The 15245-nt window shown below is 40.5% G+C and overlaps 1 protein-coding gene across 2 annotated transcripts in view; it reads right to left on the bottom strand.

Annotated features, from left to right (window-relative positions):
- Positions 1-15245, bottom strand: part of GABRB3 (gamma-aminobutyric acid type A receptor subunit beta3) — a gene marked incomplete at both ends in the record, with an annotated part of 232324 nt that overhangs the window by 24514 nt on the left and 192565 nt on the right. For both annotated transcript variants that reach the window (XM_082648678.1, XM_082648679.1), the window contains 2 exons: positions 8396-8533; positions 11136-11218. In XM_082648678.1, coding sequence (XP_082504804.1) covers positions 8396-8533; positions 11136-11218 — 221 coding nt within the window. The remainder of the gene's footprint in view (positions 1-8395; positions 8534-11135; positions 11219-15245) is intronic.

Consider the following 15245-nt stretch of genomic DNA (forward strand, 5'->3'; position numbering starts at 1 on the left):
CATACACAGGTTTTTTTTTTTAAAAAAAAAAACCCTAGAAGAAATTTGACCAGGAGGCTCATACTAAAGAAAATATTTTAAAAATATTCTTCTTTAGGCAGAAGGAAACATTCACAGATAGACTTGGTGGTAAAGGAAAGAATGAATAACAAAGAAGACAGGATTATTTATAATTACATCTAAGTGAAAATTTCCTGCATCTAATAACAATAATAATATGGTACAGGGTTTAAAATATATATAAAATTATAATACATAATGACAATAGCATATATAAGTCAGAATGAGGAAATATGGAATCCAAATGTACAAAGGCCCCTCCAGTGCTCAGGAATAGGTAAAAATACCATCTCAGATAAATTCATAGAGGTAATAAAACTTTAGCAAGGTTGTTCAATACAAAATCATTGTGTTCTTATATACCAGCAACAAATAAGAAATTATGTTAAGAAAATTTTACCATCTATAATAACATCAGAAAATATCAAACATATAGAAAAGTTTAACAAAGATGTACAAGTTTTCTACACAGAAAACTCTAAATGTTATTGAGACAAATTAAAGAAGACCAAAATGAGAGATAAAATATATACAGATTGAAAGAATTATAACAAGGTCACTTTTCACTAACTTAACTAATACATTCCCAATAAAAAGCCAAAGCATTTTTTAAATGAAAATTAATGATCTGATTATAAAAGTTTTATGGAAATGTAAAGGGCCAAAAATAATCATCAATAGTAAATAAAAAGAAAGGGAAGGAAGGATCTGCTCTACTTAAAAGCTACAGCAATCCACACAGTGAGGGAAGTGTACAAAGATGGATAAATAAACCCATGGCACAGAATACAAAGTCCAAAAACAGATCCATGCACATACAAACAATTTATGACAAAGGTGTTGCTGCAAGCACAATGATGCTGTGGAAGATAATGAAACTTTCACACCTTTCACCAAAAACTGAATTCCAGGTGGACTGTAGGTCTCAATGTAAAAAGTACATTTTTGTAACACATTATAACCTGTATAAGTTTGCATCCAGAATTTATAAATAACTCCAATAAATTATTGACAGGAAATTCACATAAAAAAACTTGCATAGGTAATTCACAAAAGAGGATCTCCAAAGAGCCATTAGGGAAAGGTGCTCAGTCCCACTAGCACTCAGAGGAATGGAAGTTAAAACCACAAGACATCACCCAACACCCGACAGGTGACTTCCATGTGAAATATTAGCAAGGTCGTTGTGGGGCAAAAGGAACACTCAGGCATTACTGCTATGAATGTAAGTTAGTAAAACCACTTTGGAAAACAGGTTGGCATAATCATTAAGCTTGAACATTCACAATTACACTTTTAAGCATATTCTCAACATTTATGTGAGCATTTATTCACAAAAAAACAAGTACAAGAATGTTCACAGTGGCATTACTCATAAATCTCCACCTGCAGTAGACTGGAAAAATAAATTGTGGTGTATTTACACAGTAGTACAGCAAGGAAAATAAATGAACCATAGCGATACTGATGGATTTCACAAACATAATGTTCAATTAAAGAAGGTAGTCACAAAATAATTTAAACTCTACTATCCCATTCAATAAAGTTCAAAAATACAAAATTAACTATACTGTAACAAGATAGTGGTTTCCTTTGAGAAGGAGGGATGTAAAGAAATTAGGAGAGGTCATAGTGTGTATCTTGGGAGTGCCCACAGCATTCTACTTTTTGACCTGATTTTCCTTTTTTACACGATTTTCATTTTCTGATAATTCACTTAGTACTATATTTATATTTTAAATACTTTTCTGTATGTACACATACAGAAAAGTTATAAAGATTATACTTAAAGTCATAAAAATCTATAAGTCTTTGTATTAAAAATAAAGCATGAGAAAAATTCTAAACCTTCCTAGGAGTGTCTTGCTTTAATTAATTACATTCTTTTAGAAGGTCCACCAACTTCTGTTTGACAATTCACGTAAAATTTTCACATATTTCTTAATGAATTGAGATCTGTTTGCTTTAAGGTCATTCAACTTGATATTTCTGGCACATCCCAAGTACTTCAGTAACACATGTATATTTATTATGTTTAACTAAGCAGAAATTAGATAAAAGAATGAAAGTATTTCCTTTATTGAGATTCTGCTTGAGTCACTGGCTTAATTTCAGTAAGCAGAAAATAATGATATAATACTTGCTTTGCTAAGTTTTTCTGAAAGACGTTTTCAAACCCCAACATTTAAATAATTATGGCTTGCCTATCTAGAACAGGTTTAAAAGCTAAGTTCAGTAAAAATTTCTTACACAATTCCCAAAGCTTGTATAGAAGGACAATATCTTTTCAGGTTTCAATCAAAAGATTTCAAAGACTAATCTCAACTTGCACTTATTTTTAAAAATACATTTTCAGTAGTTTCTGAAATTCAACCATAAACCACTAATGAGTCATAGAGAACTAGATCACACTTTAAAGTAGAAATCTGTGAACTGCAGTAAAAACATACTTTATTTGTAGGGTTAAAGCAGAAATGAAACATCAGGTAATCTCACATCTAGGTGACAGCAAGCTGCTCCCTTCTTTCATTATTTCTCTTTAATCTGGTCTCCTTTCTCCTTCTTGGAAAGTCTTCCCCATGTGTGTTTTCAGGTTTGGCTTAATTCTATAGACTGTAGGTGCTAAAGAATGATCTGAGTATTCACTTTATAAACTCTTTTCTTAAAAAATATAGCTCTGAATCAAGAAGGAATATTGGTAATAGATTCAGGACTTTCCAAGAAATCCAGTGGATTTAAATAGTCAATGAGATACCACGGATCTAATGAAAGATTTCTTTTTTCTCTTCTCTGTTTGACTTTCAAGCAGAATCTGTAATTGAGGTTTTGGTATTTTGTGGGAATCCTGAACATATGGTTATGAACAAATGAATTAATTCAGAAGATTTTAAATGAATGCCAGATATATAAGAGAGTGAGAGTAATAACATACGACAATTGATAGAGGAATGATACAGTCAGACTGTGACTCGAAGCTTTTCAAAGGAAAAGGATAATTGGCAGAGATGCTCAAGGAAGGCCAATCAGAGATGTTGGTGTTTCAACTGTCCATTGATGAATGTACTGGATATGAATAGAAAAAAGAGGAAGAGAATACATCAAATGTGGGCTGTAATAGGAGCAAAAGTCTTTAGGCAGCATGCAGGAGTGAGTGGAGGAGAGAAGAAGAGATGACTGCAGCAACTAAAACAAAGCTTTGTGTTGGGGATGTTTATGAGCTAAACTGAAGAGGAGAGGTTAGAGCTAGATGTGGATCCACAGTGAAGGAGACTGGATTCCTTGCTGCTGCAGGCAAAGGCAAGTCATCACAGGTTCTGGAGCTGAAAAGTGGCTTCATGAAAACAGTGTTGCATGACCACTATTTACAATAGCCAAGACATGGAAGCAACCTAAATGTCCATCTGTCCACAGATGAATGGATCAAGAAGACATGGTAATCTATCTATCTATAGATATCTATCTATATATATATATCTACACACACACACACACACACACACACACACACACACACACAATGGAATATTACTCAGCCATAAAGAAGAATGAAATAATGCCATTTTCAGCAACCTAGACCTAGAGATTATCATACTAAATGAAGTCAGACAGAGAAAGGCAAACACCATATGATATAACTTACATGTGGTATCTACAATATGATACAAGTGAACTTATTTACAAAACAGAAATAGACTTACAGACATAGAAAACACACTTATGGTTACTAAAGTGGAAAGGGGGTAAGGGAGGGACTAATTAGGAGTCTGGGATTAACAGATACACACTACTACATACAGTCCTACTGTATAGCACAGGGAACTATATTCAATATCCTGTAATGAGCCATAATGGAAAAAAATATGAAAAAGTATAAATATATAACTGAATCACTTTGCTGTACACCAGAAACTAACACAACATAGTAAATCAACTATACGTCAATAAAAAAAGCAAACAGTGTTGCATGGCTACTAATTTGCCAGCAAAATGCAGGATGGACTGGAAGGCAGAGGCACATTTCTTGCCATGAAGGATTTCTGGACATTGGATGAATCAATTCTAGGTCTCTGGGTTAAGAATTTGGAGGCCTCCAATCCCGACATCCGTTTTAGAAACTTGCATAAAAGCACTGCTCATCAAGAATGTACAGCCCATAGGGACTTCCCTGGTGGCACAGTGGTTAAGAATCCACCTGCCAATGCAGGGCACACGGGTTTGAGTCCTGCTCCGGGAAGATCCCACATGCCGTGGCACAACTAAGCCCATGCACCACAACTACTGAGCCTGCGCTCTAGAGCCCGCGTGCCTAGAGCCTGTGCTCCGCAACAAGAGAAGCCACTGCAATGAGAAGCCCACGCACTGCAACGAAAATAGTCCCCCACTGGCCGCAACTAGAGAAAGCCTGCGTGTAGCAACAAAGACCCAACGCAACCAAAAATAAATAAATAAATTAATTAATTAAATTAAAAAAAAAGAATGTACAGCCCATTAATACTGGAAAGTAAGGGAAGGAATGACACAGATGCCGTGGACAGGCACAGTAGATATTGTTTGTCATCCCAACAGCTACACGCTGTGTAACAACACTTATAACATTAATATATAAAAGTATGGAAAATAATCATTTAAATAAAGCATAAATATATTAGTTTTTAAAATCTTTGTCAAAAAAATATATCAGGGTTTCCTATTTGTCAGGAACCTTGTGGATTAATTTCTGTCCTTTCTAGCTTTACTGTGTAAATTTGGTCAAATCATTATCATTCTTGAACATCAGTTTTCCTATACTTTAACTTGGGCTAATTTGTCAAGTACCAGTCTCCCAGGGACATTAGTGAAAAATCTCGAACACAAGGTGCTATGAATTATAACGTAGCACGCCATTGTTATTGTTAGAAATCACAGTGAGTAATAAAGTTTTACTTCATTTTCTTTTGAGTTGTAAGGGGATCGAAATATTTTTTCCAAATCCTATTTGCTGAGTCATGGCAGAAATGGAATAATTATTATTGAGGTGAATTAACTCAGTTATTTCTTTAAAATGCACTCATGGAACAAAGTTCCCTCCTTCTAGGCAAAGGCATACTTAATTTCCTCCCCAGGTACAAAGAGGTTTTATGTGGATTTTTCTTTTTAAAACATCATATTTTAGTACATTAAATATTTGAACATATAATGTTATTAATTTATATAGTATCTCTTTTGCAGAAACAATTCATTTGATTAGGGTTGAATACATACTTAGTAATGACAGTCAAACTTCCTCTTGTAATTCAACAACCATGCAGTTTTCAAACTATTGAGTGGGCTAGATGCTGGGATATGTATTAGGGATACAAATATGAACCCCAAACAAGCCCTATTCTTAAGAAACCCTCAGACAAGCACTTAGGAGTCAGTTACATCATGCTCAATAATCCAGGAGAATAATGTCATACATTTTCTAATATTTAAAGCTCTGGGCAGCCACTGGAGTGTCTATTCTCAGACTCCTCAAAATATGTCTCATTCCTGGACCCACGCAATTTAATTAATGAAAGCTAATCAGTGCTCACCCTATTCTAGGCTCTTTATTTATACTAACTCATGTAATCCTCTACAATCCTACCAAATAGACATTATCAATGTCCTCTTTTTCTCAGAGAGATCACCATGGGTCACCCTGCTAGAAGGTTCCAGAGTCTGGACTTAAGCTCTGGCAGTTCTGGCTCCAGGGTATGAGTCTTTAAACCTTGTACATACTGTTTCTTGAACTCGAGCTCTCTTATTGTGGTTCAATTCCCGCTAAACACCCCACTAGGTAAGAGGCTACCTGATGTCATCCGGGGCACACTGCTGAATGCTTGCAGGCTGTGAGCAGTCCCACTGGACCAGACACTCCCTGCTCCCTCTCTGACCCAGGGTTCAGTCCCATGCCTAGTTCATGCCAGCCATTGAGTGAATATTCACGACTCCTTTTGTATGTATTCCCTGCCCTGCAGCCTGCAACCTCATGTTACCCAGGAGACGGATTAGGACTCTACGCCTTGGGAAACCACAGCAAGACGCCATTCACAAGGTCCTCAAAGAGGCAGGACAAGGGAGAGGTGGGCCAGCCACAGAATTTCGCTTGCATGACCCTGAGAAGAAGCATCTCCAGAAACCTCCAGAGTGTTGTGTCTTTCCTAATCCCCTTTCTGAGAATCCTCTTTCAGGCTACAGAATCCTTCAGTCCAGTTTACTGATTGAAATCTCATTAACTCAGAACACTTGTGTAAAGGAAAATAAATTAGTATAATATTTAATTTTGAAATAGTTTTGTAACAATGTGGCTTATGACCTTTTTACATAAGTAAGCAAATTAGAATAATTTTAAAGCGCAGGGTCTTTGAAGGATGGGAGGTTTATAACTGACTGATACGGAGCTCCTGGTGACACCCTGCGAATGCAGAAACTCGGTGAGCACAGAAAAGAGGACTCAACACTGCATTCTGAGGGCATGATCTTGTGTATCTTCTCCAGATGTGTTTAGGATATGTTCTGCCATACACATAGTTAAAAGAAAGACAGAGACTGCACCTAGAAAAAAGTGGCTCCAGTGCTTTTGAGCAAGAGGATTCAGGAAGGCCATTCTATGTGGTTGCAGTTTCCCATGGAAGCACCACACCCTCCACAGACGCCTCATCAGGCTTTCAAGGAGGGTGCATGAAAATGCAATAAAAGGGCCTCCTGGCAGTGCCCTAACAGCCCTATCTGCAATCTTCTAGACAAAGGCAGGCATGGGCAGGACTCCTACACCAAGACAAGACTATCCCTGCGTTCTGAGCAGACCTCTGCTCACATCATTTGGAGCATGGAACAGTTTGAAATCCAGTTTTAAAAGCAATAAATCATTTTCTGCAACACATCACAGGGCAATTTTCTTGGTTGTGGAAACTATTCCTTAATGATAAGCCCATGTGCCTTTTGGCCTCACCACCCACCCAAGGTGAGCACCTCCATGCGTACTCTACAGAGACTGCAAGCACATTTGCAGGACGTCTTGCAACACAGGAGAAGGTGGCACCGCCATGAAGATGGACCTTAAACATTCAGGCTTCTGTCTCTACTTGCACGTCCCTTCGTTCTTGAGGCTGAGGTAGAGAGGAGAGAAACTGGCCCAGTGCGGACTGGCTGCATGTCCGCAGCATGGCAGGCATCCCACGAGGAGGGGACGGGGAGTGGGGTCAGCCGTGCCCAGGACAGGCCTCTCTTATGAGAGGGGTCTCCTTGAAGTCGCAGGCACTGGTGGTCAGTGAAGCACTGAAGGAATGCAGAGCTGTCACCTAAGCCAACCTGGGGAGGCAGTGTGTGGGCAGAGCAGGGGCCAAACCTTCACAGAGGAAGAGCATTTCGATTAAGCTGAAGAATGAGTAGAAGGTGGCCAGGTGAAGAGATTCAAGGTTGCCATGGGTCACAGGCATTCAAGCTAGAGGCTACAGGCAGAGAGTGCAGGCCGCAGGCTTCATGAATGCTGGCACAGAACCAGGGCTAACCACCACCCACTTGGTGTGGTTTAAGCTACATTGTCAGGAGAAAGCCAAGATGGGAGATCCCAGCTCTGCCTTCTTGAGAATTCTCCACCCAGAGTTTGTGGTCTTTAGAATACCCTACACTTTACAGAGCGCTTTTGTTTATTCTCTCAGCTACAGCACAGCATTCAGTAAGAACACCGAGAAAGCACTTCCCATTGTGAGAGACATGGTTGGAACTTAATAAAACCTCAGCAAGTTCAGACAGGAGAGTAGAAGATAACTACTCTGTCTTTGGACAGTTGAAACAAAGATGACAATGAAACCCAGGCCAGGACAGCCTCCCAGATGATATTAGGAGCAGATGACCATGTCTGAAGAGGCGTCAGTAACTGCAGGTGCCCAGGTTCCTGGACCAGGGCTGACTGCCAGCCCAGAAGTGGGGAGAAGGTCTCTTACTTTTGACAGCACAGCACTTGCCTCCTCAGGTCTTCCTCCCTCTCCTTCCTTCCTGCCTCCAAGGCCATCAGTGGCCTCTTGTCTGCCCAGAATGAAAGTTGCTTATGTTATCAAACAAGGGTTGGTTAAATTCACCCTCAGTCTTTTAACTTTTCAATAACCAGTACAGAGAGCATCTCCTGGTCAGGTGCTCCTTCCTACCCATCAAAGCTTATCCATCCCCTCTAGATACAGAGAAAAGGGTAGAGAAAATGATGAAATATTGATGATAGTCCTTTTTTGGTTGACTCAGCACTGTGAATCAGCAGCAGGGTATTTCACAATGATAGCATCATGGCCAGGCAGCCAGTATCTTTCCAGGGAGTATGAGGGGATGCAGGACTCACCTGTGGCAAAGACAACATTCCTGGAGACCAGACGATGCTCCACAATGGAGAACTGTGGGAGCTCAATTCTCTCCACTCCAGTAACAGCCTTATCACCACCGCGCCAGTAAAATTCAATGTCATCTGTGGTGTAGCCATCTGCCAGGAGAGAGAAGCAAGGACATGGCAGAAATGAAGCATTAGTTTGTCTAAAGAAACTGTCACTAATAAATGGAAGTAACAGCTTGCCCATGTTTGAAGTAAATTTGTTTGATGTGCTTGTCTATGAAAAGAAGCATCATCAAAGAACTAACTTTCGAATATTCTCATGTTACCTCTGCTGTCCGATTTGAACCAGGCTGAGAAACTGTGGAGGTAGAGTGCTCTGACCAAAGTTCTGTCTGCAAAGCCTAATTGTAGGGCTGGCCTCGACTTTGCACATAAATGAATTAAAAACATATTCATAGCACTGAATAAGATAGTTGGAAGAAAAAGTAAGAACTTGAGTATGAAGAATTCTAGAAAGGCAGCTCTCTCAAAAACTATTAAAAAGTTAAAACACTGAGGGTGAATTTGACCAATCAATGTTTGATAAAGTCAGGCATTTTTGGATGGTGTCATGAGATGTTCCTGGCCATGAGCTTGGCCATCCTTAGAAACGCCTTTTGTAGGGACCCTCTTGGCCCTTAGAGATTTGAGCAGTGGTCTCAGCAGAAAGAGGAGTGGTCATTTGCCAGATTATAGCTCCAAAGCCAACTCTTGGATGGTCTCATGCTCGCTCGGTAATTAATCAATGCTTCCCGAGAATGACTAAATAGGACAATAGTGTCTGATGTTATTTGTAGCACCCAGGAGTCTTCTAAAGAATTAGGTCAACTTTAGCGGTAAGGAAAATTAAAACTCACACCTGTAGAAAAGTAGCCTATGAATATAACAGACTTTTTGATTTGAACATATAACACAACAAGAGGCAGATACTAAATATCTGACGTTAGACAAACAAATAGACCAAAGCTGTGCGGATGACTGCCCCCCACAGCCCCTGCTGGCTCCCTGGTCCTGTCTGCTGTCCTACCTCCAGGATCACGGTGGGCACACCTTTTGTCTCTGCTCTTCCCTCCGACTGCCTTACACTCCATTCTCACCTGGCGGCCACAGCGATCGCTAATAAAACACACATCTTACCAAGTCACTTTTCTGCTTAAAGCACTCAAATGTTTCCCAATGCAATTAGCAAAACAAGTCCAAAGTCCTTAATAGGACCCCAAGAACCCACAGGACTGGTCCCTGTGTGCGTTGTTAAGTACATCCACGCCCACTCCCTTGCCCACCCAGTCCAGTCCCTCTGGCCTTCTGGCTGTAGCTCAGATCAGCATGCTGTGCCCAGTGCTTACATGCCCCACAGCGGGACATCCAGATCTTCAAGTGGCTAACTCTTCCATACATTTGCATCTTGACTTTAATAAAAACTTTTGCACACGTGTGTAGTCAGGTCACCAGAAAACTGGGAGAATCCCTCTTCTGTTCAACTGCTTTAATCGTGAATTCTCTGAGGGGGAGGGACCTCACACACTCTGAGGAAATCTCTTTGACAACGGACCTTCCTGCCCATCCTCCACCTTGGTTAAACATCAAGGAAACAGAATCTACACTCTTCAACGCCACTCACTACAGCTCACAGTTGGAATAGGAGCTGCTTCCTCACTTAGATCCCAAATTTGCCTTGCTGAAACTCTCATCAACTCATTGGAGTTGTGTCCTCTGGCCACACAGAATCTACTTAACTTCCTAAAGTAGCCCTTCAACTATTGGGAAACCATCATCTTTCCCCTGAGCCTTCATACTAAATATACTGTGCATCATGCCACATGATCTCACGTCCCTCACCTTCTGAAAGCACAGCTCTCAGAAAGCAGGGCCATGATGCCGTGTGAAAGTGAGGGGCACAGTGAGGGGTCTAAACACTGGCCTGTCACCAGTGCAGCTTCCCAGTGTGTTCATTCACCAAGGCATTCACTTCTCACTATGCATACATCGAATGTGCTGCAAAGTAAGTCATTTGCCATCCCCCCAAAATTCAATACAAATACCGACAACCTGAAATCCAACTGAGGCTAATGATAAACCAGTCTATGGTGGGTCAGGAGAAGGCACAACGGCAGCAGCCATATCCGGATATGCCAGGGTTGCAGGTCAGGGAGCAGGACATTTTCTTCTTAGACTACGTGGCTGCAGCTCTCGTCCCTCGCAGAGAAGTATCACTCAACACTGAATTATCAATAAGGCATCTGAATACTCTTCAAACTGAAGAAAATTGCCAAGATGTAGAAATAGCTGGCTTGTGAAGCTGAGCTCCTAATGGGAAATGAGGTTTACTCCAACTGCAGAGGGTCCCAGGAGTACAGCCACTTGTGCCTGATGAAGCACATTGAGAGGGACCGCCTCTCGGCGTCTGCTCTCTTCTCACTGAAGGGGTCGAGATGAAGAGCATCTGTCTTCTTTTATTTCAGCATAGCAAACAGACTCTCTTAGATCAGAGTGGAGGATTCTTTTATACTGAGCCTCTGTCTCTGTCTCTCTCTGTCTCTTTCTTTCTCTTGCCCTCTCTCTGTCATGAAAGTGATATTTGCAGAGTGGAGGATTAAACCTCTAATCTTTAGGATAGTTAAAAACTATGTCAAGAAAATTATATATGCCATGCCAAATAATGATAAAAAGGCCTAAAACACAAAGTGGATGAAAAAGAAATACAGATACACACAGCTTTCAATCTCCAGAGTGCAGTTCTGCTCATCCAAAGGGTATCTTCTCAGGTCCATCATGCATGCTGCGGTCGTGGTGATTCTGAAACACACAGAGTGAGGGCAGATATTAAAGATGGGATGAGAAATACAGCAGAAAAACTGCTTCTAGATAAACACTGAGTAACCCTCAGGTAGGACCCCTTCCCCAAAGCACACCTGATTAAACATATTTCATGATATATACTAAATGGACAAGTTTTCATTATACTGTAGGCCAGCTTTATCCAAAAAAGCAGTACATATATAATTACAAAATTATTCATGCAAACTTGTTGACTTTGGATGATCAAGGGAAGAGAAAGGGGCTTCTTAGGAAGCTCTTGTCTTCAATTTTTATTCTGCCTCATTGTCTAGTGACGCTCTAACTTTTGTAGCACAGAGAAAACTTACCTATGGTAACAACATTGATTAGATTACAATTTAATTCTTTGACTTTCAGTGTGAAGTGTTCAAGTAGCTCCCAATCCCCAGGCTGCACTCTGGAAATGTGAGCCAAGCTTCTATTTGATTCTGTTTTATTATAGTTGCCTCTTGGGCTAATGCTCCAGGGCTTTTCACCATAGGATCATCTACCTTTTCAAAGAGAATATTTGGCTTCTATGTTATTGATTATGAATGAAAACTTGGGTTAGCTTCCCTTGAGGTCAGCTGCAGCCATGGAAAGAATTTATATCGTGGCCTAAGGACAGTTAAGCCTCTGCCGTGCAATGGTTAAACCCACTGTACATGGAGATAAAACACTTCCAGAAACGTCAAGTTCATTTCCTACTCTGCCGAAAGCCTCATTTTAGGGAAACCAACCTACCCAAAGCCTCTGTTGAAAATGCAACGATTAGGCTACCATGTTTTATTCTCTTTCTCGAAATCCCACCCCTTCTGCACCACAGTCGAGGCTAACCAGACTGAGCTGGGTCCCTGAATCAAGCACAGCCAACCATTAATGGAACAAGAATATAGGATGTGGCCTGAGTTAAAAGGCAGAATGGAGCTAAAGGGATTCTCTTCCATGAGAATGAATTAAAGATGAGAATGGAGCTAAACTTGCAAGTTCATGAATTAGAGGCTTGTGATGCCATTTTCAAACTGGAGAGTCAGGCATGAGAAAGCATAACAGAGGTGAAGACAATGCAGAGAGTTGATGGTTCAGGAGACAGCAGAGCTAAGCCTGGGCCACAGCACACAGCCTTGCAGGACATGGACGACACATCTCAGGGAGCAGCATCTCAGAGCTGATGTGGAAGACGTGTAAATGGCAGCCCGGGCTGTGCTCATTAAATGGTGAATCTTAAGAAGGAAGAAGTGAGAATGTCTTCTCCTGAGATCCCTAGATTTACCTTGAAATCCCAGCCACATTCTAGACTCCACCCTTCTCGAAGCCCAGTATTGAGCTTTCTATAGACAGCCTTCCATGTGAACATTCACAACAAACCTCCTACCACTCAGGCAACATGAGCAAGTTCTGCTCCAAAACACCCATCAGACACCAGTCATGTGCTAATTATGCTGGGCTTGTCTCACTGAACCTAAGTGCCAGTGCTAAAGGAATAGGAGTAAAGCATGTCCTTCTATTAGCATTGGGTTAAGCAGCAGGTTGAGGAAAGTTCTACTTTTCAATGACTGAGAAGAACAGTGAGGGAAAACGTCAACCCATTTGCCAATCATGGGACAACGCTAATTTTTTCTTTGCAAATAGCATGCAAGTGCCATGCAGACATATGCTATAAGATCCACACCAATGATGAAACTGTGTCCTTTCCAAATGTCATAACACTTCCAATTATCATTCCAAAGAGTGGATTACATTCTATCCAAAGTCAACACATAGCTCTTTGGTATATTTTTCTACATCATCTGACTTCCTAGCCAACTGAAGAACCAGCCTCACACTTTGAAATTCTGGTATGTTTTATGGCAGGTTGTCAACCCAACATCCATACAAGATGCCTACAAGGCAAAATTAGAAGAAAGTTCTGCTAAAATTACAAATTTTTGTAAATAAGAGAAAAAGATCTCTACTGGAAATGTTCAAATTTTTAAATTTTCCTACATGTTTTAGTACCTATTCACTTGAAGACTCAGTAACTGAGATTACCATTTTTTGTTTGTTTTTCCTTATTTATTCCCAATTATCATCATTAAAATACATGCACACAAGTGCACACACATACATCCAAATTGTTTGGAGACTCACATGTATTGTGATATTATGTAGAGTGTTTCATAGGAATCATTGGAACTGGGAAGCATGAAGCTAGTAGAATTGGTGAGTACCTTTAGTACAGCTGTTGTCCTGTCTTCTCATTCTGGTATCATACTGGCTATCATATGGAGCCCTATTCCTATTGACTTGAGGAATAAGGTATAGACATCTATGTGCTACTCTTCTTCCTATGGAAGAAATACACAGAAAACCCTCTTATGGTGGAAAGTAAGTCATAAGAGCCTACTCATGACACAGTGGAAGAAGGAAAGAGGTCTTTTTGCCACTGGGACAGAAAGGCAAGAAAAAAAGAAAGAGGGGAATAAAGAGATCAAGAAGGGGACAGCAGGCCAGAACCCCTCCCCGAGCCACAAGGCCATCATCCACATTGGCTAAACTCATGACAGGTTTGGGGACTGGACCTTCTGAGTGAAATGACCAAATTTTGCACCCCTGGGACTTTGTAGAAACCATAGGAGGGTATTTCATAGTCTGCAGAATGAGAACTCAAGCCTAGTTAATGGAGATGGACCAAGGGCAGGGAAGCCCCAGTGACATTCGAGCTCTAGTTGCATAATCCCCAACACGCATGCGCTCACACACACACCTTTTGTATTTTTTTCTAATCAATTTTATTTGTCCTGAGAAAAGACTTTAACCAACTTCTAGCTCCACTTCCATCTGAAAGCTGATAATTCCACTCCTATTTCTAAGAAATAGTGGTGAAGTCAATAAGAAATATTGCGTGAGGAATTCTCCAGTAGATCCATTGTTTTTAGTCGTAGCATGCAGTCACATCTGAACTTTATGTAAGGCTGGTTGTGAGATGGCTTTGGGCCCAGCTCCGTGCTCAGCAATTGAATACTCATGCATTTAATCTCACAACAACCACATTGTAGAGGTATTGTTATTCTTCCCATTTTGCAGATGAGCAAACCAAGGATCAGAAAGAGTAAGGAGGTCGGCAACATTTACAATGCTACTGGAAGGCACATGTGGCATTCAGATCCAGGCAGCCTGAATCCTGCACTCACTCATCTACCTCCTTGACACCTCTTCTGCCTTAAACTAACAAAATATATTCAACTTTTAAAAGCCTACTCAGGGAATGAGGTTCTCGTTTTCAAAGAAGAGCGAATTCAGTAAAGAAATATGTTATATATATGTGTGTGTGTATATATATATATATATGATATATATGATCACACATATATATACACACAGAGATCATATACATGTATATGTCTCATATGTATGACAAATTGGAAATATACTACGTAAGGGGAGAAAATAAATATTTTAAGGCTACACTTGCTGCAACAGCAGTGATATTTTGCCCATTGTGGAATAGGGTAGAGTTTAGTAGGTAGTCCTGCTATTGTAAGTGATATATCCCTAAAGATATGTTTAAGAGTCAAAAGTATGAAAATTCGAGGAATAAATGTGAAGTTTATAAGGGCAGCAACATCCCAACAAGTTTAAAATCCTATTATGAGACACCTGCCATCTTTGGACACCATCTAGAAACTACTCCTGGGAAGAACAGCTTTTAGCAGGTCAAAGGGTTCTAACTTTGTCTCAATTATATCAAGCTTATGAGATCTACGTTGGTATCAGCACTTCCATTTTAAAATCCACCAATTAAAAAGAATATTAAGGGCCGACGCAAACTCTTTGTGTCATCCCACAAACACAGATTTCTCCACAGACCGCCTGGAGAGGCTGTGGTGGAAATATCGCTTTTGGCTGCTCAGGAACACAGCTACTAGGTGGTGGTAGTATGCCTGCTTGTCAGCCGAGGTACGACACTGCTCTCTCTCTGTCCTTGCTGGGAAAGGGGGACTCTGAACTGAGCCTGGGACCCACA

This window comes from Grampus griseus, assembly GCF_964374135.1.
Source record: "Grampus griseus genome assembly, chromosome: 2".
In the NCBI taxonomy this organism is placed as follows: Eukaryota; Metazoa; Chordata; class Mammalia; order Artiodactyla; family Delphinidae; genus Grampus; species Grampus griseus.